At 48.9% G+C, this 22,473-nt stretch overlaps 1 protein-coding gene across 3 annotated transcripts in view; it reads left to right on the top strand.

Moving 5' to 3' along the window:
- Positions 1-22,473, top strand: part of ATP2C2 (ATPase secretory pathway Ca2+ transporting 2) — a 75,960-nt gene that overhangs the window by 3,709 nt on the left and 49,778 nt on the right. For all 3 annotated transcript variants that reach the window (XM_057713575.1, XM_057713576.1, XM_057713574.1), the window contains exon 2: positions 22,080-22,190. In XM_057713575.1, coding sequence (XP_057569558.1) covers positions 22,080-22,190 — 111 coding nt within the window. The remainder of the gene's footprint in view (positions 1-22,079; positions 22,191-22,473) is intronic.

Genomic DNA, 22,473 nt, shown 5'->3' with positions numbered 1-22,473 from the left:
AGCTGAAAGCAACAAATGTTGGTTCTCTCTCTGTTTCTTTGGGTCGCAGATCTGGGGGTGGCTCTGCTGGGTGCTCCTGGTTCCAGGTCTCTTGCGAGGTTGCCACCCAGCTCTCACCAGGGCTGTGGGCTCCTCTGAAGGCTCTCGGGGCGGAAGGGGGAAGGATCCCCTTCCAAGCTCCCTCTTGTGGCTGTTGGCGGGTCTCCGGCCTTATCTAGATGGGCCTCTCCACGGGGCGGCCTGGGGACTGCCTCATGGCTCCGCAGCTGGCTTCCTCAAGGATGAATGATCCTTTCTATAACCCAGTCTTGGAAGTGATGTCTCCTCACTTCTGGCATGTTCTATTCATTGGAAGGAGCCTAGGTCTAGCTGGTTCTCAAGGGGAGGGGATTACACCAGGATGTAAATTAGGGGAGGTAGGGTGATCCAGGGCGGGGCGTCCTAGAGGCTGCCGACCACAGTGGTAGAAAGAAGTAGCTCCTTAAATGAGATCACTCACGTAAAAAACAGAACCACACCTGGCACAAAGTCTGCTCCACAGTTGTCCGCTTTTGTTACTATTTTTATTAGTCCTGAGACGGTCTGGTCTTGATTTAGACTCTTTGGAATTTTGATTTTGATAAATCTCATGCTGGGAGTGTCTCATTCCCATGTATATGTACAAAACGACATTGACATAGATCAAGCATGTGTTTGCTAGATTAGGACCACCCGCCCCATACTTCACTCCAACTGCCAGCAAGCAGCCCGTCCGTGTCAGTTGAAAGGCTGTCATTTAGATAACCGTAGAACTGGCTGGTTCACTTGAAGATAAGGTAGCGCCAGGCATCGTGGAAGGGGTGTTTCTTCAATGTGTGTTGATGACCAGACTTGCTGCTCATCACCTGTGGCAAGTAGCTATGTGCGAAGACTGGGCTTGTGTATGGCCTCGCCTACGACGTGACTGTACTCTTTAAAGGTGAGACGTTTTAAAGCTGATGCAGCGACATCACCACTGCATGCTGTGCAACGGCTCCATTCTCCTGCCAGTTCTTCTCTCTGAGCCCCTGAGAAACTTGCATGCCTTTAATGTGTCATGTGATTGTTGTCATAGATGCAACTGTGGCACTAGGGTCACATCACAGCTCCTTGTTATAAACTGGCCACCGAGAGGTCTATATTATACGTTATATTCTATTAGGCTAATTATTAAAACATATTCAAAGCTTGGAAGATCTCAGAAAACTCGTGGGCTCTTGAGAACATATCTGAAGATGCCATGTTAGATACCCTGCCCCAAATCCAATGTCATGAGTCTTATTATTAAGGGTAAGGGACCCTAGATCCCCCGAGCTCCTAAGGGGAGGGGACTAGCAGGCGTGCAGACGACCGTCTTCTCCCCGGGTCCTCATATGGTCTTCCCTCTGTGTCATAACCTCCTCTTCCTACAAGGACACCAGTCACGTTGAGATGGGCTGCATCTCAGCCCATCCTCATGACCTCATTTTAACTTAATCACCTCTTCGAAGACCCTGTCTCCAAATACAGTCACAGTCTGAGGTGCTGGGGGTTAGGACTTCAGCATATAGATTTGCAGGGAACACAGTTCAACCCATAATACTATGTTCCTTGTAGAAAATATCTGGAAGGGTATTTGGGGGGGGGGGGGAGGGGCGGCAGGTGGCAGGGCTCTGGGCCACGCTGGGGAAATATGTAACCATTGTGGAGATTGCAGACTTCCTTAAAGTCCTGTTTATCCACCCCACCCACGTGCCCCAGATCCCTGGATGTGGCCTGTGTTCTTCCAGCTGGGCCGTCTTCCTCTTCCCCATGACCTTTCCCGTGGGCAGGCAGCAGGGCCCAGCAGAGCACGTGTCTGACCCAATTTGAAACTCAAGTACATGCCAAGGAAGACGTGCTCAAAATTCACGATTCTGGAGTCCCTGGGGTAAGAGAGACTTGACATATCTAGGATAAGGTCAGGCACCACCCATAATTATTCCTTATATTTCAAACCACTGAAACCGGACCACAGTGTTCACTGGGCCTGGTAGGTTTACAGCCGACACGCAGCAGCACCCCATGTAGGAATCGTCCCTGTCTCGTGTGTCCTCCGACCTCGGGTCGCGTGCTCAGGATCCTCCCGTCTGTGCCTCTCCAGCAAGACTGAACCTGGGGACCTCATGGGTGTGGGGGAACGCATATTGGCCTAGAAGACCGCTCCTCATCAGGAGGTCTTGGTTTAGGGCAGGGACTGCGGACAGAAGCTCAGAATTGGAGCCCGAGGTCCATCGCTATGGCTGCGTAAATTTGGGCAAACTTACTGCATCTCTCCGTATCCGGATGTCTTTGTCTGAAAGTGGGGATGTGCCGCTAGTGGCTTCGGGGTTCTCCGTGGGTGCTGTTCCCTGGCTCTTTGTGAAGATTAGACTAGGTGATGTATGCAGATTCTCACAAGTGTGAATGTAGTAATAAAACCAGAATGAATGAGAGGGACTTCCCTGGTGGTCCAGTGGTTGAGATTCGACACTTCCATTGCAGGGGGCGTGGGTTCGATCCCTGGTGGGGGAAGTAAGATCCTGCATGCCACGTGGCGCATCCAAAAAAAAAAAAAAGATTAAATGAGAAAATGGTTTAAAACTCTGCACAATGCTTCGTTCAAAAAGCGACGATGGTTTTTATTAGGAATTGTCACTGTCTTGTTTGTCCTCCGACCTCGGGTCGAGTGCTCAGCCCCGTGCCCAGGGAGCTACTCAGAGGTGGGGGCAGGACCAGCTACATACGTTGCAAAATGAAAATGTGGGGCCCCTTTGTGAACAAAATGACTGAGAACCTCAGGTCGGTGCTGGAAGGGCGTTGCACTCAGCACGTGCCCTCCTGAGCACACCTGCAGAGCCGGCCTGGTGGGTGTCTTTGCGTGAGGTCCGTAGTCAGAGGTGCCAGAAAGTTCTCACTGTTCGGTTTCCTCCTTTTCAGGCTCCGCACAGCCTTCTTCTGACCCTCACATACTTTTGTGGCTTCTTTAGATCAGTTCTTCCCCAAATGTGGTCTGGGGCCCAGGAATCTGAGTCGTAACCCACACTCGGGTAGTTCTTATGTTCACTGAGTTTGAGAACCCCTGCTTCTCCATTCCTGTGACATCCGTCCTCCGGAGGCCAGACCCTTTCAGTGAGTAAAACACCCATCTACCGAGTGGAGCTTGTAGTCTGGTGGGTAAGACAGATAGTCATCAAGTAATTACATAGGAAGCATATAATTACAAACTGAGATAAGCCCCGTGAAGGAAAGCAGTGCATATAAGAAAGGAGTTGGACATGGCCTGTGTAGGCCTGTAACCTGCAGGGACGCTACTGCTGCAATCCAGGGAGACTTCCTGGAGGAGGTGGCCAGGACTTGGAGTACTGAGATTTGCATGCAAGCTACACATTCTCATTTTAATTTTTTTTCTTGGGCCACACATTATGCATGCCCTGGAGCATGGCCTCCCTCCTCTGATGTGGGAGGTGCCTGTGCCCTTTGGGGATTTTGTAGATCCCAGTCCCACTCAGCAGCACCTCATCTCCAGTTTCGGAAGTCACCGCCCCCCCCCCCCCCCACCCCGGGGCTACCCCTCTCTCTGCCCCTCCCTCCCCCAAGTACCAGGATATTGAAATTTGATAGCTTCACCTTCATTGGCCACTGAATTAGGCTAATGTTAGCTGCTATTTTTCTGTCTTTTATGAACCAGGAACACTACATGTTTTTTCCTTTATTTCCCTCCCTCTTTGTCCTTTTTTCTTTTCCCTTTTGAAACTTGTCTTAGGTTTTTTGTTTTCATTTGTTCTTTTTTTCATAAACCACAGTAAAAGTTCACAGAGCCTGAAATTCCTCCTTCACTCCCCCACTTCTTTGCTTTCACTTTCCTCCTTGGTGGGGAGTGGAGGGAGATACCTTTTATAACTAATCAGTTGGCAGTAATCAGATTACCATTTGCTTGGGCGGTCCTGGCTCCCTTTCTGTGCAGTTCTAGAGAGGCTGTGGTTAGGAACCCTGGAGGTGCGCCACCAGCTCCCTGGATGCAAAGTCCAGTTCTGCTACCTGCCAGAGGAAGATGTTAAGCAAGTTTCTTAATTTTTCCAAAGCCTGTGTTTTCTCTTCTGTCCAGTGGGGTCAGGTGTACACACATCAGAGCTCTGTTGTGAATGGAGTGATTCAATACACGTGAAGTACTCAGAGCAGCACCTAATCACAGTAATTACTGTTATTTATGTACAACAACATAAGTGTCTTCTTCTTTTTTTTTTTTTAATGTATGTAGTGTCCTACTGCACACACCATCAGCAACTCCTCTGCCCTCTCCACATCCCTGCAATACATCTTGGTCAAACACATTCTTTTTTTTTTTTTAATGTTATTGAAGTATAGTTAATTTACAACGTTGTGTTAATTTCTTCTGTACAGCCAAGTGATTCAGTTATACGTATATAGATTCTTTTTCATATTTTCCATTATGGTTTATCTCAGGATATTGAATATAGTTCCCTGTGCTCTACACTAGGACCTTGTTTTTTATCCATTCTGTATATAATAGTTTGCATCTGCTAACCCCAAACTCCCAGTCAATCCCCCCCACCCCTGCCAACCACACGGCTGTTCTCTATGTCTGTGAGTGTTTCTGTTTCATAGATAAGTTCACTTGTATCATATTTTAAATGTAGAATCTAAGTGATACCACATGGTATTTGTCTTTCTGACTTACTTCACTTAGTATGATAATCTCTAGGTCCATCCATGTTGCTGCAAATGGCATTATTTCATTCTTTTTTATGGCTGAGTGGTATTCCATTGTAAATATGTGCCACACCTTCTTTATCCAGTCATCTGTTGACAGACCTTTAGGTTGCTTCCATGTCTTGGCTCTTGTAAATAGAGGCACATTATTTTCTAATGGCTGTGTAGGCGTTCTTATTTAACCCTCCTCCCCAACTGATGGGCATTTAGTTAGTTTCCCTTCTTTTATTTTTAGGACAGTGTTCTGCTGAACATCTATGGATGCACCACCTTATTTTGAATCCTTACAAAAATCTCTGCAGGAATCTGAGCCTTGGAAATTTGAAGTAACTTGCTCAGGAATTCGGACCTGGGTCTGCCTGAATTCTGTGCTTGAATTCTTCACTCCTACTGGCCAGGTTTCTCTTCTATAAAGTTACTGTTTCCCCATTATAATCGATTAGTGTTTTATGACGAGTCATGTTGAGGTTATGTCAATAGGCTGTTTCTCATTTTCACTCAGTTTTAGTGTCCATTGGTGATCCTTGCCCAAATCCATTACTTTTATTTATTTATTTATTATTTATTTATTTTTAAATTTGTATTGGAGTATAATTGCTTTACAATGTCATGTTAGTTTCTACTGTACAGCAAAGTGAATCAGCTCTACATATACATATATCCCCTCTTTTTTGGATTTCCTTCCCATTGAGGTTACCACAGAGCATTGAGTAGAGTTCCCTTTGCTATACAGTAGGTTATCTTTAGTTATCTATTTTATGCAAGTATCAGTAGTGTATACACATCAATCCCAATTTCCCAGTTCATCCTACCAGCCCCTTTTCCCCCTTGGTATCCATATATTTGTTCTCTACATCTGTATCTCTAGTTCTGCTTTCCAAATAAGATTACCTATACCGTTTTTTTTCAGATTCTACATGTATGCGTTAATATATGGTATTTGTTTTTCTCTTTCTGACTTATTTCACTCTGTATGGCAGTTTCTAGGTCCATCTACTTTTCCACAAATGACCCAGTTTCATTCCTTTTTATGGCTGAGTAATATTCCATTGTATATATGTACCACATGTTCTTTATCCATTCCTCTGTTGATGGGCACTTTGGTTGCTTCCATGTCCTGCCTACTGTAAATAGTGCTGCCGTGAACACTGGCGTGCAAGTGTCTTTTTGAATTATGGTTTTCTCTGGGTAATGGGATTGCTGGGTCACATGGTAGTTCCATTTTTAGTTTTCTAAGGAACCTCCATACTGTTCTCCGCAGAGGCTGTATCAATTTACATTACCACCAACAGTGTAGCAGGGTCCCTTTTCTCCACACCCTCTCCAGCCTTTATTTGTAGATTTCGTGATGATGGCCATTCTGACCCATGTGAGATGATACCTCATTGTAGTTTTGATTTGCTAGTGATGCTGAGCATTTTTTCTTGTGTTTGTTGGCCATCTTCCATTACTTTTATAATGTTTGCTAAACGGCAGTTTTCTGATTCCATCATTCCTCCCTCATTTATTAGCTGCTGCTCTGATATCAGGAAGACCTGCCCCTTTCCCCTCGTCACTTGGTCGTTTGTGTACTCATCCATATATCATTGTGAGCTCACGAATTCCTGTTCTATCAGGTGGGTTAAAATCGGTTACCATCATTTTTTAATTTTGATGCCCAGATTTGGCCAATAGAAGCCTTTTCTCATGGTGACTTGTGCATCCTCTGGACGTTTTCCCATCATTCTTTGAGCACTCGCCTACTCTCTGGCACAACAAGCAATTCCAGGCTCATGTGGTACCTTCCCTGCCTCAGCCCCGGAACCAGCTGTTTCCCCCAGCAGTCTGGGCTCTTTCCACTGGAAGAATGGTATTTAGAAATCAAGATCTGGGGTGATGTGTGCTTACGTTCCTGGCGTGTTACGGCCTCTGGGCCCTCGCAGAGCAGGTGTGTGTGTATGTGTACGCTGTCATACCTGTGCATATGTGGATTCATATGTATTTTATATACATTTGATCATAGAGCTCTATGCAGTAACTACCGCAAGGCTGCTGCCATCTCTCTGTGTATCTGGAACTCCCTGCACCAGCAGTGAGCATGCCAGCTCGCATGATCTTTGGTATATTTACTTATTGCCCCAATCTCCCTGTGTGTGACCAGGCTTCTCCCCTTGGCAACCACCTATTGGTCCCCAGTCCCATGGGCCACCTCATTGCTCAGTTGTCTTCTCTCTTGGCCCCTTGAAAGCATTGCACTGCCCTTCCCCCAACAAGATATGTACTCTTGAGTATCTCATGTCCTGTTGGCAGTTCTTTGCTGTCTGCGGTCACACCACTGTTACACACAGACCACAAACACTACCTAGATGTGATTTCAGGGACTGGAAAACACCTCGGAAACCCATCTTAACCTGAGGTTGGACTTTAAGAACCCCTGCCTCAACAATGCTCGGTGTGTGATATCATTATCCCCATTTTACAGAGGAGAAAACTGAGACTCAGGGAAGTCAAGCGACTTGCTGAGGGTTGCACAGCTGGCACCTGGGGGAACTAGAATCAGAGCCTAGATCAGTGAGACGTGGGCCTGCTGATGCTCCCTCCACCCAGTTTCTGCAGTTAGAGTCCCCCCCCCCCACCACCAAGCGTTAAAAAGTAGTAAGGGGGGACTTCCCTGGTGGCACAGTGGTTAAGAATCTGCCTGCCAATGCAGTGGACATGGGTTCGATCCCTGGTCTAGGAAGATCCCATATACCTCAAGCAACAAAACCGTGCACCACAACTACTGAGCCTACGCTCTAGAGCCCACGAGCCACAACTACGGAGCCCATGTGCCGCAACTACTGAAGCTCATGCGCCTGGAACCCGTGTTGCGCAACAAGAGAAGCCACCGCAATGAGAAGCCCACAAACCGTAATGAAGAGTAGCCCCCTCTCGCTGCAACTAGAGAAAGCCTGAGTGCAGCAGTGAAGACCCAATGCAGCCAAAAACAAAAACAAAACAAAACCAAAAACAAAAAAAGGGAGGGAGGAATAGAGAGGGAAAAAAAGGGAAAAAAAAGAAAGCAGCAGGCAGGCCCTTTGAGTGCATCACATCCCTCTTGCCCCAGGATCAGAGCTTCCTGTTGCTCCGTGCGCCCAGCCCTGCCGGCCTCCTCATGGGTTCCTCTGGTCCCAGCCTCTGTCCCCCCTTCCCAGGTTAGCATTGGCCCAGTCTGATTCTCCGAGCATCCCTGTCCCTAGGAAGCCCCTCCCCTTCTGCACCAGCTCTGCCCCCGGGGCCTGGTTGGAACTGATTTTTCCCCCTTGAAATCAGCAATTCTAAATCATGGTTCAAGATTCAAGAAGATACAAAAGGGGGTCCGGTACAAGTCTGTCACTGCCTCTGTTTTCCACCACCCTGTTCCCAGCCCCCGCAGGCAACCCAGCCTCTGGTCTCTGTGACTTCAGCTGGAGGTGTGCCCTGATTATATCAGCAAATCCATCTTCTCCTTTTGGTTATACATAGGCTAACATATTGCTCTGATATGCTACACTGTTTTTTTTTTTCTTCCCAAGCTATTGCTACTGTACTGCCACTTGGGGAAACTGTGGGGCAGGGTCTACTGTCACTAAAGGCATGTAAACCCACCCTGTGAACCCACAGTCCACTTCTAGGTCTGTGCCCAGGAGAAACAGGAGCTTCTGTCTGCTAAAAGACTTGCACATAGTGGTCCCAGCAGTGTAATGTATAAGAGGCCAAACTGGATGCAACTTAAACGCCCAGCCACACGCAAGGAGTGACATGCATTGTGCCTGTCTGTGCAGCGGCATCCCGGAAATACTACACAGCAGCAAAACACAGTGACTTACACTGCATGCAATAACCTGGAGGAATCTTTTTTTTTTTTCTTTTTTTTTTTTTGGCTGCGTTGGGTCTTCGTTGCTGCACTTGGACTTTCTCTAGTTGTGGGGAGTGAGTGGGGGCTACTCTTCGTTGCGGTGCTTCTCATTGCATGGGCTTCCGTAGTTGCAGCTTGTGGGCTCAGTAGCCATGGCATGCGAGCTCTAGGGCACACGGGCTTCAGTAGTTGTGGCTCGTTGGGCTGTAGAGCACAAGCTCAGTAGTTGTGGTGTACGGGCTTAGTTGCTCCGCAGCGTGTGGGATCTTCCCAGACCAGGCATCGAACCCGTGTCCCCTGCATTGGCAGGTGGATTCTTAACCACTGCGCCACCAGGGAAGTCCCAACCTGGATGAATCTTGCTAAGATGTGTAAGAGCAGTCAGATGCAAGAGTACCTGTGTACGGTTTCCTTTATATGGAGTTCCGACATGGGCAGAACAAACCCATGTGGATAGAAGTCCAAATGTTGGTCATCTTTTGGGAGGCTGTCAACTGGGAGAGGGTGCGAGAGAGGGTTCTGGGAGCTGGAGAGGTTCCACACTGCACCTGGGGTGGGGGGGGGGGTGATTACCCAGGTGTGCACATGGGCAGAAGTGCATCCAGGTACACGCAGCATGTGTGCACAGGACTGTATGTAGGTTATGTTGCTATATGTGTTTAACATTTTCCGTAGAGGTAAATAAAAGCATTCATGATCTTATTTTAGTGGCAGCGAGGTGTTTCATGTTATGGTGGTGCCGTGATGAATTTAATCAGTCCTTTTGCAGTGGCATGTGCGTTGTTTCCAATACTTAGTTGTTATAAGCAGTATTGCAATGAATGACTTTGAACAGAAACCGTCCTGCAGTAAATAAATCTGCAAAAGAAATGACAGGTCCATTTTTAACTTTGATGCTGCCAACGGCCCTCCACTGGGGCTCAGCTGGATTCACCCGCCCCTCCTGGCCTCGGATGAGAGGCTCTGCCCCCACCCCCACGCCACCCCCCATCCCAGCTCTCCTGTTACAAACTTCTGGAACTTCCCCTATCAGATAGGTGGAAGACGGTGTACTGGGGTCTCCAGAATGTGCATCTCTGATTTTAAGTGAGTTTGATCTTTTCATGTTTCAAAGTTATTCATCGTTATTCCCCTTCTGTGAACTCTTAGTTTATATCATTTGCCCATTTTTGAAAAACATAAGCTGGTAGTCTTTTCCCTTCTTCATAAGTACGAGCCCTTCCTTTGTTTGGGGAATGGTTCTCCATCAGTGTTATAAGCTGCACATACTCTCCACAGTGTTGTTTTTACCTTCGGGCTTTGCACGCGGTACTTATTGCAGGAGACAACCTGGTTTTATGTAGTGAGTTTGTCAGTCTTTTCCTTCCTGGGTTCTGGCTTCATCTGGCACTCAGAATGTCCTTTCTCCCTCTGAGATGTTTTTTGCAATGTAGTCCATGGTTTCTTCTAGTACTTCAGTGGTTTCTTTCATTCCTACTTGTCCTAATATTCTTTTTCTTAAAATTTATTTTATTGAAGTATAGTTGATTTACAATGTTGTTAATTTCTACTGTATAGCAAAGTGATTCAGTTATATATACATTCTTTTTTGTGTTCTTTTCCATTATGGCTTCTTATAGGGTTTTTTTTTAAACTTTTTAAGTGTATGATTTAGTGGTTTTTAATATAATTGCAAACACATGCAACCATCACCACAGTCAATTTTAGAACATTTTCATCACCTCAAAAAGAAAGCCTGTACCCTTTAGCTATCATAACCCAGTTCCCATCTCTCCCAGGCCTAAGCAACCACCAGTCTTTCCATCTCTATAGTTTCCTGTTCTGGACATTTCATATAAATATCATAGGATATTGAATATAGTTCCCTGTGCTATACAGTAAGGTCCTATTGTCCTAATAGTCTTTTAAATGAACTCGCTGGTGTAGGTCCTCAATTTAGAGTAGGCCCTGCATCTGCTTTCCCAAGGCACCAGACAGAGTTTCTTGCACACAGGGGGGAAGTTGGGGAACGGATGGGTAGACCAACACAGGGTTGTGTGGTGAGAGAAGACTCTTGGAGGACTTGGGCCAGCCTCACCGGCCACAGCACTGCTCAGCCGCCACCACAGGACGCAGTGTAGGTTGAGAAGCACTGTGCTACAGGACCCATGACTGCACCTTCTAAAGGCAGCACCCGTAGGCTACTGCACCTCTATTGCCCCTGGCAACCACCTGCTGTTCCTGCTCCCTCCAGTCCTGGCTCCCAGCTGCCAGCATCTGGGGGCATCGAGACCTTCCAGGCAGCTCAGCACCATCCTCCACCTTCCTCCCTCTCTCCCCTCCCACCAATGCTTTTGAGCACCTTCTTTTGCCAAGTGCTGTGCTGGGCACTTGGGTGTAAGTTGGATAGGACCAGCCACTGCCCAGGGAGGCTCTGGTCCAATGCTGGAGGCAGACAAGCGGGTCGTCAGTGTGCTGGGCACAGGAGGACTGGGAGTTTGGGAGCTCAGAGAGCTCACTTCCCCTCAGGACTGATGGTGGATGGATGGAGGGTGTGTCAGTTTCTTTGGGCTGCAATAACAGATCACCACAAACTTGATGGCATAAAACACACAAATTTATTCTCTTACAGTCTTGGAGGTCAGAAGTCTGACATGGGTCTCCCTGGGTTAAAATCAAAATGTCAGCAGGACTGATTTCCTTCCGGGAGCTCTGGGGGAGAATCTGTTTGCCTGCCTTTTTTCCAGCTTCTGCAGGCTGACCACATTCTTTGGCCTGTGGTCCTGGCCTCCATCTTCAAAGCTGGGAATCACATCCCTCCAACCTCTGCTTCTGTCCTCATATCTTCTCTGACCCTCCTGCCTCCCACTAATAAGGACCTTGTGATGACATGGGGCCAGCAGGATAATTGAGTGGTTTCCCCTACTCAGGATTCTCAACTGACTCTCATCTGTAAAGTCCTTTTTGCCAGGCCAGGTCACACATCCACAGATTCCAAGGTTTAGGATGTAGGCATCTTTGGGGGACATTATTTAGGCTCAGCTTTTCCCTGGTCCCACCATCCTTTCTCTCTATGCCACTTGGAAGATCCAGAAAGTCGTGTTTTTCTCTCTGTTTTCTCCCATTTGCACAACGCAATACCCACCAGCAAGTTTTTTCGTGTTTTTATAGAGCAGAGACTAAAAGTGCTGTCTTGGGAGTAGACCAGTTCATCCATTTCTTCATCTGTAAGATGAGGATAAAAATTGCATCCACCCCAAAGGGCTGCTGTGATGTTTAGATGAGCTCATATGTGTCAGATGCTGGGTGAGATGTCCGATATCAGAATGTTAGCTGTTTATCTGCTGGATCAGCAGAACTGATTGTTGTAGCTACAGTTACGTGTTATGGTCATCAGTCTGTTACCTGTTCTCTTCCTCTCTTTCCCTGGCTACCTCCTTACCTTGTCTGCCGATTTCTAGAAGCACTTGGGGCACCTGCTGCCTCAGGAGCTCAGCCCCAGCCCTCCTGCAGGGAGCAGAAGGATGTTCCTGGGTGCACCCCCCCCCGGCTCTCCTGGGGCCCCGACACTTGCCACCTGGTGCTTGGTTGGCCCATCTGGTCACGGCCTCTGCTCTCCTCCAAAATGGCAGCCCCTTAAAAACAGCACCTCCGAGGTTGCTCTTTAGAAAGGTTTTTATTTTTATTTATTTATATATTTTTATTATCTTTTTTGGCCGCACAGCACGTGGGATCTTAGTTTCCCGACCAGGGTTGGAACCCCTGCTTCCCTGGGGTGCAAGCGTGGAGCCTTAACCACTGGACAGCCAGGGACGTCCTGGGGCTGCTCTTTGAGTGCATCTCCCAGCCAGGCATCCTCAGCTCAGCGCTGGCTGCATATCAGAACCCTCCGGGGCACCCAGGAATCCTGATGGCTGGAGCCCCACTCCTCAGTTCCTGTGGGTATAGGCCACAGCAGGCGTATTCTTACACGGTCCCAGTGGTCCTCCAGCTTTGAAGTGCGTCAGAATCCCCTGGAGAGCATGCTAAAACACAGACTGCAGGGCCCACCCCCAGGGGTCCAGGATGGGGCCCGAGAATCTGCATTTCTAGGGAACTCCAGGCGATGCTGGGCTGAGGACCACCAGGCTAAGGTGAAACTGGACTCTTCACAGATACACACCTTGGGAGAGAGTGGTCCAGATGTCCCGGAAAGAAGGAAGCGTTTGCGCTGAGTGAGGCTCGTTCGCCCGTCTTTTCAAACATCACCTCCTTAGTGGCCCCCGGCTGACTGTTCCTGGGTCACCGCGACCCTTACATCGTTCGCCTCCCATTGCACTGATCCCGGGAGCTGCACCCACCCATCCTGTGGCCTTCTCGAGGGGTCGGGGCTGTGTGGTTCACCGGCCCCAGCTTGCTCTCTGGCGCCATCCCTCCCTCCGAAACCCTCCAGGGCCGCGCACGCGCTCCCCAATTCAGGGTGCTCAGAGCTCCCACGTGGGCCATCTGCTGGCTCTTCCTGGTGACCTTCCCACCCGAAGGCCCCCCTCCACACCCTGGGAACCCACTCATGTACCTTCTTCAAGGCTGTCTTCTTGCAATTCCTGAGCCCCCACGCTCTGAATTGGGGCCCCGAGGCTGCTTTGTAGGGGGAGGTGTCCCCGTCATGGTGTCGCCACGGTTGCCACACGGGGCACGGGCATCTCTTGGCTTATTCCTTCCTGGTGTGGCCAGATTCCCAGAGGATGTCCAGCCGCATTTGAAGTTCAGATAAACAGTGAATCACTTTTTAGTGTACGGGAGTCCTATGCAGTGTTTGCCAAGTATGTGGACTGAAATATGGACTGAAGTATGAGTCGTTTATTTGCAGTTCGGAAGTAACTGGACATCCTTCCCCCCCCCCCCTTTTCTTGGCTTATTCTAGCAGCCCTATTCAGAACCCCCTCCGCTACTGTGTTCTCGGAGCTGCCGGAAGATGAGGACACCACCTCACCCCCTGTGGGCCCTGTTCATCACCCCTGTGGTTTAGGTTCGCCTATGCTTCCCGAGTGCTGGGCCCTGGACTTGCGGCTCTGTGTCCCTGGCTTTGTGTTATCCCATGGCAGCTTATGGAATCCCTGCCGTTAGAACCCCCCCACTTTGCAGAAGGGGAAATTGAGGCACGGGGAAGTTTTGGGCAAATGTGTTGCAGAAGTAAATGTTTGCCTGAACCCTTTAAACAGGGAAATGATCATTGGGGTCTCGCTCGGGAAGTGTTTCAGATGAACTGAGTTCCCGGAGCCAGACAAGAGGCAGGGGAAAGCCAGGCTCTGCTCCAAGGGGATGGTTCACCCCCATGTGCCACGTGGTCCTTTGCCCTGCTGTGAGCTCACAGCTCATCTTTCAGCGATGCCGTGTTTGCCTCTGCGCTTCCCTCAGAAGCCTCCGCCAGGTGGTATCAGCGCCGGGCTGTCTTGCTTGGTAAAAATGCCCGAAGAAGCCCATAGGTGCCAGGCTGTTTCCTCGGGTCTCAGGAAGACCCCATTCACCATCGCCGGCGTGGGGTGAGCAAACAATCCTTCAGGGGTCACAGAGGAGGCACAGAAGGTCACACACTGTATAATTCTATTCGTGTGAAATATGCGGAATCAGTAAATCTGTAGAGACAGCGTATTGGAGGTTGCCAGAAGCTGGAAGGGGGGGGGGCGGTTTGACTGATGATGGTACAGGGTCTCCTTTTGGGGCAGTGGACGTGTCTTGGCCCTAGGTAGACGGGGTCATTGCACAACACTGAGACTGTTCTAAATGTCCCTGAAATGTTCACTCTAAGATGGGTCCTTTTATGTTACGTGAATTTCACCTTAGCCAAAAAGAACTTCATAAAAAAAAAAGAGACACAAAGGAGAAGGGAGGGGTGGCACCTTCAAATCAGGTTGGACAGGAAGGGAGAATCAGGGGTGCCCCAGAGGGCGCCTGCCCTCAGTCGGGGTGGGCCACTGCTCTTGTTACAGAAGGAGCACGCCATGATTCAAACCCGGCAGAGTCCACAAAGCTCGTGTCCTTAAGAGGGAGAGGGGGCCACATGGGAGCACCCACGTGCCGGTGGGAACAAGGGTCCCGTTCCAGTCCTGTCCGAGGGCTCTGCTTTCTGAGAATGACACCCTGCAGTGAGACGGGGGGAGCCCCCGGGTGCCCTGTCCCAGCAGCACCTGGGACCACAGGAGGGCCTGAGACCCTGGCTGAAGTGGTTTGGGAAGTGGGTGGGTGTGAGGAAGCAGAGACGGCCAGTGTAGACAGCCCCTTCCCGAGCTTGATCGTGGGGAGGAGAGACTGAGTGTGTGTGTCTCCAGCGTGAAGCCCGGAAAGGAGGTAAGTGGTCCTGTGAAAACCACACCGAAATTGGGGAGAGGGAGTGAAGACCCCCGGGGGTGGGGCGGAGATCTGAGACCCGAGGCAGGTGGGGCCCAGGTCAAGGTTACAGAGGGAGTTCCAGTCTAAGTGGCTTTTTAAAATTTCTTTTTTAAAAACACATTTTATTGAGGTGAAATTTATACAGCATAAAGTTCGCCATTGTAAAATGACCGATTCGACGGCCCCGAGTGCATCCCTGATGCTGTGCGACCACTGCTTCCAGTGGAACCCCCAGTGGAGGGTCCGCAAACGTCTTGGTCACCCCTAAAAGAAACGTCACACCCTTTAACAGCTGCTCCCCAATCTCCCCACCCCCACCCCCGGCACCTGGCAAGCACACATCTACCTTCTGTCTCTACGGAGCTTCCTATTCCAGACGTTCCCTAAAAACGGAATCAGGTGACGTGTGGCGTTTTGTGTCTGGTCTCCTTCGCTCAGCACAAGGTTTTTGAGGTCCATCCGTGTTGGAGAATGTCGTCATTTCCTGGGGCTCCTGAGACAAAGCACCCACAATATGGTGCCTTCAAACAACAGAAATTTATTCTCCCACGGTTCTGGAGGCCAGAAGTCCAAGGTCAAGGTGATGGCAGGGCCTGGCTCTCTCTGGTGGCTGTAGCAGAGAGCCTGTCCCATGCCTTTCTCTTAGCTTCCGGTGCTGCTCGGGATCCTGGTGTCCTGGGCTTGCAGAGGGATTGGTCCTCGCTGTGTCTTCACATCGTCTTCCCGCCATGCGGGTCTGTCTCTGTGTCCAGATCGCTCCTTCTTATAAGAACATCAGGCATATTTGATGTTAGGACCCACCCTGATGACCACATTCTCACTTGCTTACCTCTGTAAAGACCCTATTTCTAAATGAGGTCACATTCTGAGGTTCTGGGGGTTAGGACTTCAAGGTAGCTTCTTTTGCCTTCCAGTTTCATTGAGATGTAATCGGCATACAGCACTAAGTTTAAGCTGTACAGCAGAATGATTTGACTTACACGTGTCATAAGATGATTATCACAGCAAGTGTAGTGAAATCCATCCTCTCGTATCTTTTCCCCGTGATGAGAACTCTTAGGACTTACCCTCTTTTGTGTATAACATACAGCAGCATTAATTGTGTTTACCATGCTGTATCAGTACATTACATGCCTAGTGCTTACTTATCTTATACCTGGAAATGTGTGCCTTTTGCCCACCTTCATCCAGTTTGCCCTCCCTACCTCTGGTCACTATAAATCTGATCTTTTTTTCTATGAGATCAGATTGTTTGTTTTTGAAGTGTAATTGACCTACAACGCTATGTTAGTTCCTGGTGTACACCATAGCGATTCAATGTTTCTGTATATTTCAAAATGATCACCATACAAAGATATTACTTAATTATTGCACCTATTCCTCATACTGTACATTTCATATCTGTGACACGTTTGTTTTGCAACTGGAAGTTTGCACCTCTTCATCCTCCTCACCTATTTCTCTCCTCCCCCCACCCCCTCCCCTCTGACATCCACCTGTTTGTTTTCAGTGTCTATGAGTCTGTTTCTGTCTTGTTATCTTTGCTCGTTTGCTTTGTTTTTTAGAGTCCACGTATAAGTGATAGCACAGTGTTTGTTTCTCTGTCTGACTTATTTCACTGCGCAATAATCCCCTCTAGGTCCATCCATGTTGTCGCAAATGGCAACGTTTCATTCTTTTTTATGGTTGAGTAATATTCCATTGTGTGTGCGTATACACACCCACACACACACACACACACATATCCATCCATACACACCCCACCTTTGTTACCCATTCATCTATCGATGGGCACTTAGGTCACTTCCATATCGAGATACCTTTTTTGAAGGGACACGGTTCAGCCCAGAGCATAGCGTGTATCAGCGCCTCCTTCCTTTTCGGGGCTGAATAACGTTCTGATGCGTGAAGAGAGCGCATCCTGTTTATCCGTCATCCCTTGATGGGCCTTTTAGCTGCTGTGAATTGTACTGCTGTGAACGTCCATGAACATGTACTTATTTGAGTCCCTGTTTTCGGTTCTCTTGTTCACATACCCGGGAGTAGTGTGTAAGTGGCTTTCACTTACAGGATGCAGTTGGAGGCCAGGTGCCCTCCCACTTGAGGCTCAGACTCTGTCTCCACAGTCACGGTCACGGAACCCAGCTGGGGCGTGGGCCCTCCCCTTCCAGGCTGCCTCCCTGACCCCTCCCGTTATCCGCACAGGCCTCTTTCAGCCACCTGGCCGCCTCCCAGGACATGCGCTCCGACAAGCTGGGAGTTCCTGAGAAGGGGTGGGAACGCCTGCTAGTCTTGACCCACAAAGGCAGAGGAACTGGGTTCCTTTGATCCTTTTCTTTTTTCTTGTCATGGACTTCATGTGTGTGTGGTAGAACGTGCGTAACAGTTATCATCTTAACTGTTTTTACGTGCACAGTTCAGTGGCATTAAGTACCCTCACGTGGTTCCCCCGCCATCGCCAGCATCTGTCTCCAGAACCTTTTCAACTGTTCCAACTGAACTCTGTCCCCATTAAACACTAGTTCCCGGGCCTTCCCTGGCGGTCCAGCGGTTAGGACTCGGAGCTCTCACTGCCGCGGCCCAGGTTCCAGCCCTGGTCAGGGAACTGAGATCCCGCAAGGCAAGCGGCGCAGCCAAAAGCAAAACGAACAAGCCAACCACGAACGCCTCCTTCTCTCCTTCCCCAGCCACTGGTAACCACCATCCTACCCCCTGTCTCTGGGCATTTGTCGGTTCCAGGTGTGGCACGTGGTGGTATCATTACCGTGTTTGTCCTTGTGTAACCAGCCTATTTCACTCAGCATAGGGTCCTCAAGCTTCATCCATGTTGTGGCAGGTGTCAGAATTCCCTTCCTTTTTAAGGTTGAATAATATTCCACTGCATGGCTGGATCACATGTGGCTAACCCATTTATCTGTTGATCGACCTTTTTTAAAAAGTTGACATCTAGAGAAATTATTTGAGCCTAGTGTCAAATGTCAATCAAAGGAGTTTTTAAAAATACATTTATTTATTTATTTTTGGCTGTGTTGGGTCTTCGTTGCTGCGCACGGGCTTCCTCTAGTTGCAGCGAGCAGGGGCTACTCTTCATTGTGGTGCACAGGCTTCTCAGTGCAGTGGCTTCTCTTGTTGTGGAGCACGGGCTCTAGGTGCGTGGGTTTCAATAGTTGCGGCTTGTGGGCTCAGTGGTTGTGGCGCGCGGGCTTATTTGCTCCATGGCATGTGGATCTTCCCGGATCAGAGCTCAAACCCGTGTCCCCTCCATTGGCAGGTGGATTCTCAACCACTGTGCCCCCAGCGAAGTCCCCAAAGGAGATTTAAAAAAAAATACAATTCACAGTTTTCCTACACTGTAGTGTAGTTTCAGTGTTGATTCAAAACACACAGATTCAAAAAAGTGAATAAATAAAAATTTAAAAATAAAATTAAAAAAAACCCCACACGGATTCAAGCATTTATGTATCTTCTAGAGCCACTTGTAGAAACCTCAGCCTCTGAGAGTACATCAGGGAGTATCATCCCCAGCAAGATGAAGTCACAAAGAGAAGCTACGCCAGTGCTGGGGCCACCACACCTCCTACATCCCTCTGGTTCTTTAGGCTGCTGGTCCTTTGTGGACTCTTTTCTGAATCCACCTGCTGCATGCGAGGCACGATTACAGAGCTGGGTTTTCATAACTCTTCAAAACTACCTGGGACAGATCATCATCGCTGTTTTCAGGGCTGGGCAGTGACAGAGGAGGGTTGGAACCCAGGTCTGTGTGATTCCGACCTCCATGCCCCTCCTGCCACTCTGTGTGTCTTCCTGCTCTTGTGTTTCCTAAGTGTGGCTGAGCTGCCCAAGGGATGTCACCATCATTGTTATTCCAACCAAGTGCTGGAGGCCTTGTCCCCAAGACAGGCACCAGGCCAGCATTCACTCCGAGCTGATGGTGGGTCTGGACTGTGTCAAGCCCTGTACAGGCACGCTTGCTTGATTCCAAAAAAGCAGGACAAGGTAGCTATCCATCATCACTCCCATTTTGCAGATAAGGAAACTGTGATCAGGGAGATTGTCACTTGCCCGAGGTGACACGCCAGCACGTGGAGCTGGACTGTCTCCTGGGCAGTGCTGACGGTGAGGATAAACTGAGGCTTGTGGCTAAAAGCGTGTATCCAGTCGTCCACCCCGTGGCGCTAGGCGCTAAGTGCTCGTGCACTTGGATGGGTGTCCTGGGCGCCAACTGACAAATGCTCACGGAACAGCCTGTGGGTACCAGGTGCTGGTCCCGCCTCCAGAGAGGTTGTGTTGTGAGCAGATGGAAGCGTTTAAGTGACAGTCGCTTGCCGGTCGTCATGCGAGTGACCGTGGTGCAGGTGCCATCAAGGAGACATCCAGGTGCTGAGGGGGTAGAGCAGGGTAACTCATCTGCTCTGGGAAGACGTCAGGATAGGACCATCATCTATTTCTTCCTTTTTTTAAAAAAAATGTATTTGACTGTGCTGGGTCTTAGTTGCAGCACTCAGGATCTTCATTGTAGCATGCGAGAGCTTCTCACTGTGGTGGCTTCTCTTATTGCGGAGCATAGGCTCTAGGCATGCAGGCTTCAGTGGTTGCAGCACATGGGCCCTAGAGCACGCGTGCTTCAGTAGTTGTGACTCTTGGGCTTAGCTGCTCGTGGCACGTGGGAGCTTCCCAGGCCAGGGATCAAACCCATGTTCCCTGCATTGGCAGGCAGATTCTTAACCACTGCGCCACCAGGGAAGTCCCATGCGGGATCTTTTATTTATTTACTTATTTTTATTATCTTTTAAAATAAATTTATTTATTTTATTTATTGGCTGCTTTGGGTCTTCGTTGCTGCACATGGGCTTTCTCTAGTTGCTGAGAGTAGGGGCTACGCTTCATTGTGGTGCGTGGGTTCCTCATTGTAGTGGCTTCTCTTGTTGTGGAGCATGGGCTCTAGGCACGTGGGCTTCAATAGTTGCAGCATATGGGCTCAATAGTTGTGGCTCACAGGCTGTAGAGCACAGGCTCAATAGTTGTGGCACATGGACTTAGTTGCTCCGTGGCATGTGGAATCTTCCCAGAGCAAGACGTCCCCTGCATTGGCAAGCGGATTCTTAACCACTGCGCCACCTAGGAAGTCCGTGGGATCTTTTAGTTACAGCATGCAGGCTCTTAGTTGCAGCATTGGGGATCTAGTTCCCTGACCAGGGATCAGAACCCGGTCTCCCTGCATTGGGAGCTTGGAGTCTTAACAACTGGACCACCAGGGAAGTCCCCCATCATCTAATTTTAAAGCAGGTTTTCTCACCCTCAGCAGTATGGACATTTCTGTTCCAGGTCGTTCCTTGTAGAATGCTTGGCAGCCTGTCTAGCCTCTACCCACTAGATGCCAGTAGCATCTAGTGGGTAGAGGCTGCCCCCAGTTATGACAACCAAACACATCTCCAGACACTGGTTAAGTCCACTGGGGGCAAACCTGCCCTTGGTTGAGAACCCCAGATTTAAAGTTTGATGTGACAGCTGGGAAAATGTGCCATCTTCTGCAGGGGCGCTGGAGCAGCCCACTCCTGGGGGACACAGGACTCCTCCAGTGGCAGTGGATTTTTAGCTTGGTGTGCTTCTGTCCCGCCCAAGACTAGGATGGCATGGAGGGTGGATGTGAGGTGGGGTCTGCTGCAACCACATTGGAGATAGGTGGGTTCTATCCTGTGAGCAACTGGAAGCTGTCCAAATGTTTCAGGCATGGGATGTGTGTGTGTTTGTATGAGAGAGAGACAGAGAGGGCAAGGCAGGGGAGACAGGGAGAGAGGGCTAGATTTATACTTTCAGGGTCGCTTGACATGCTACATAAGAAGCAAATAGGGTGTGGTCATGACCAGACAGAAACGGTAAGCTGGAGAACAGCCAGGCAGGCAGGTCCTGTAACCCCAGGACTGCCTCCATGTGCAGTGCGAGCAAGGATTAAGCACTTGATTTGGTACAACTGAACCAGGTCTTGAGAGCGGAAACAAACATCCTGTCTTGGGCTGTGATATAGTGTACGTTTCTCTGGGAGGTGGATCTTGCACAATGAAGAACACAGGGTTGACGCAGGAGAGAGCCTGCTGAGTGGTCTGTGTGATAATCATTAGTTGCTTCCTGACCACGGGCACAGTGAGAAGCACCCCCAGGAAGTGGGTGTGGTTAGCAGTGCATTTCTAAGCAAACAAGGCATTCGGGTGATAGCAAGAAGTAAAAGAGGAGTTTGCCGTCTCTATTCCAGCTGAAGGAAGAGGTTAGCCAAAGCCTCTCCCCTTCCTCCTTCCCAGTGCCAAACTACCTGGTGGAAAAGGAAACGATGATTATCATGTCCTAGGTATCAGGATACTAGGAATAATTTTACAAAAATACTTAGCGTTTTCCTAATTCTGAGGTCTCCTCTGTGTTGCCGTGTCCTCCCACACCCTTCAGGTGTTTTGTGTGGCCTCTTCCCAGACCTGCTAGACACCCAGATCTCAGCAGGTTTCCCCCCCTTTCCTTAGGTTATTGCAAACGTCTCCTAGAGCAGGCTGTGATACCACCAGTCAACGTCCAGGGGCATTCTCTATGTGTATGGTGCATACTTCACTGAGAATCCCAGATCAAGATCTAGGGCTCTAAATCTGTAAATTGTTGCCCTGCTCTGTCAGCAATGTGAGTTCCAATTCAGTTGAATACGTTTGCTTGAAAACAGATGCATCCGTAACAGTCGACAACTGGAAACAGTTCCGCAACAGTAGAACAGATAAATAAATTGTGTTAGACTCATTTGGTGGAATGTTACGCAGCCATGAAAATAAGCAAACCATCACTACACACAGCATCACACCTGATCTCACTAATAATCTTCAGTCAAAGACACCAGACACAAAAGCGTATATATTGCATGTGTTACGCTTCATTTACACAAAGTTCAAACCCCAGCAAAACAAGTCTCCTGGTGGCTGGGAATGTCTGCTTGGAGGCTGGTTGGATGGGTCAGTCGGTGAAAATTCAAACTGTACACTTAAGATCTGCACACTTTCTCCATGTATGTTATACTTAAAAAAAAAAAAAAAAAAAAGACATGTCAGTTCAAAACCAATGTGCCTAATAGCAATCCTGCTTCTTTTTTTCACAGATTGATGGACAAAATGAGTTGAAAGCCATCGAGAAAGAGAAGACGGTGGTCGCTCTGCCGCCCAAGGAAGCAAGTAAATGCCACAGAGAGGATCTGGCCAAAGCGTTTTATGTAAGAATCGAATTTGTATCTGATGCCAGGTGCGGCAGGGTTTTGAGATGAAGAAGGAAGCAGTAGAGAGCCCTGAAAGTGGCTTTAGAATTCTGTGCTATAATACATTTTTATCATCACTGTTAGAAAATACTATCGCTTCCGAACCATCCTGGTTTCCCACCAGGAATGACATCCACATTAACGGCAATGGCACTAACCCTCAAGGCCCTTACTAGTGGCCAGGATCCTCCCGGCTCTCCGTGTACGTGTGTCTCTCTTGATGGGAGACAGAGGGTGTCTC

This window comes from Hippopotamus amphibius, chromosome 16 (genome assembly GCF_030028045.1).
Source record: "Hippopotamus amphibius kiboko isolate mHipAmp2 chromosome 16, mHipAmp2.hap2, whole genome shotgun sequence".
NCBI classification, from domain to species: domain Eukaryota; kingdom Metazoa; phylum Chordata; class Mammalia; order Artiodactyla; family Hippopotamidae; genus Hippopotamus; species Hippopotamus amphibius.
This window is presented reverse-complemented; position numbering and strand designations above follow the sequence as displayed.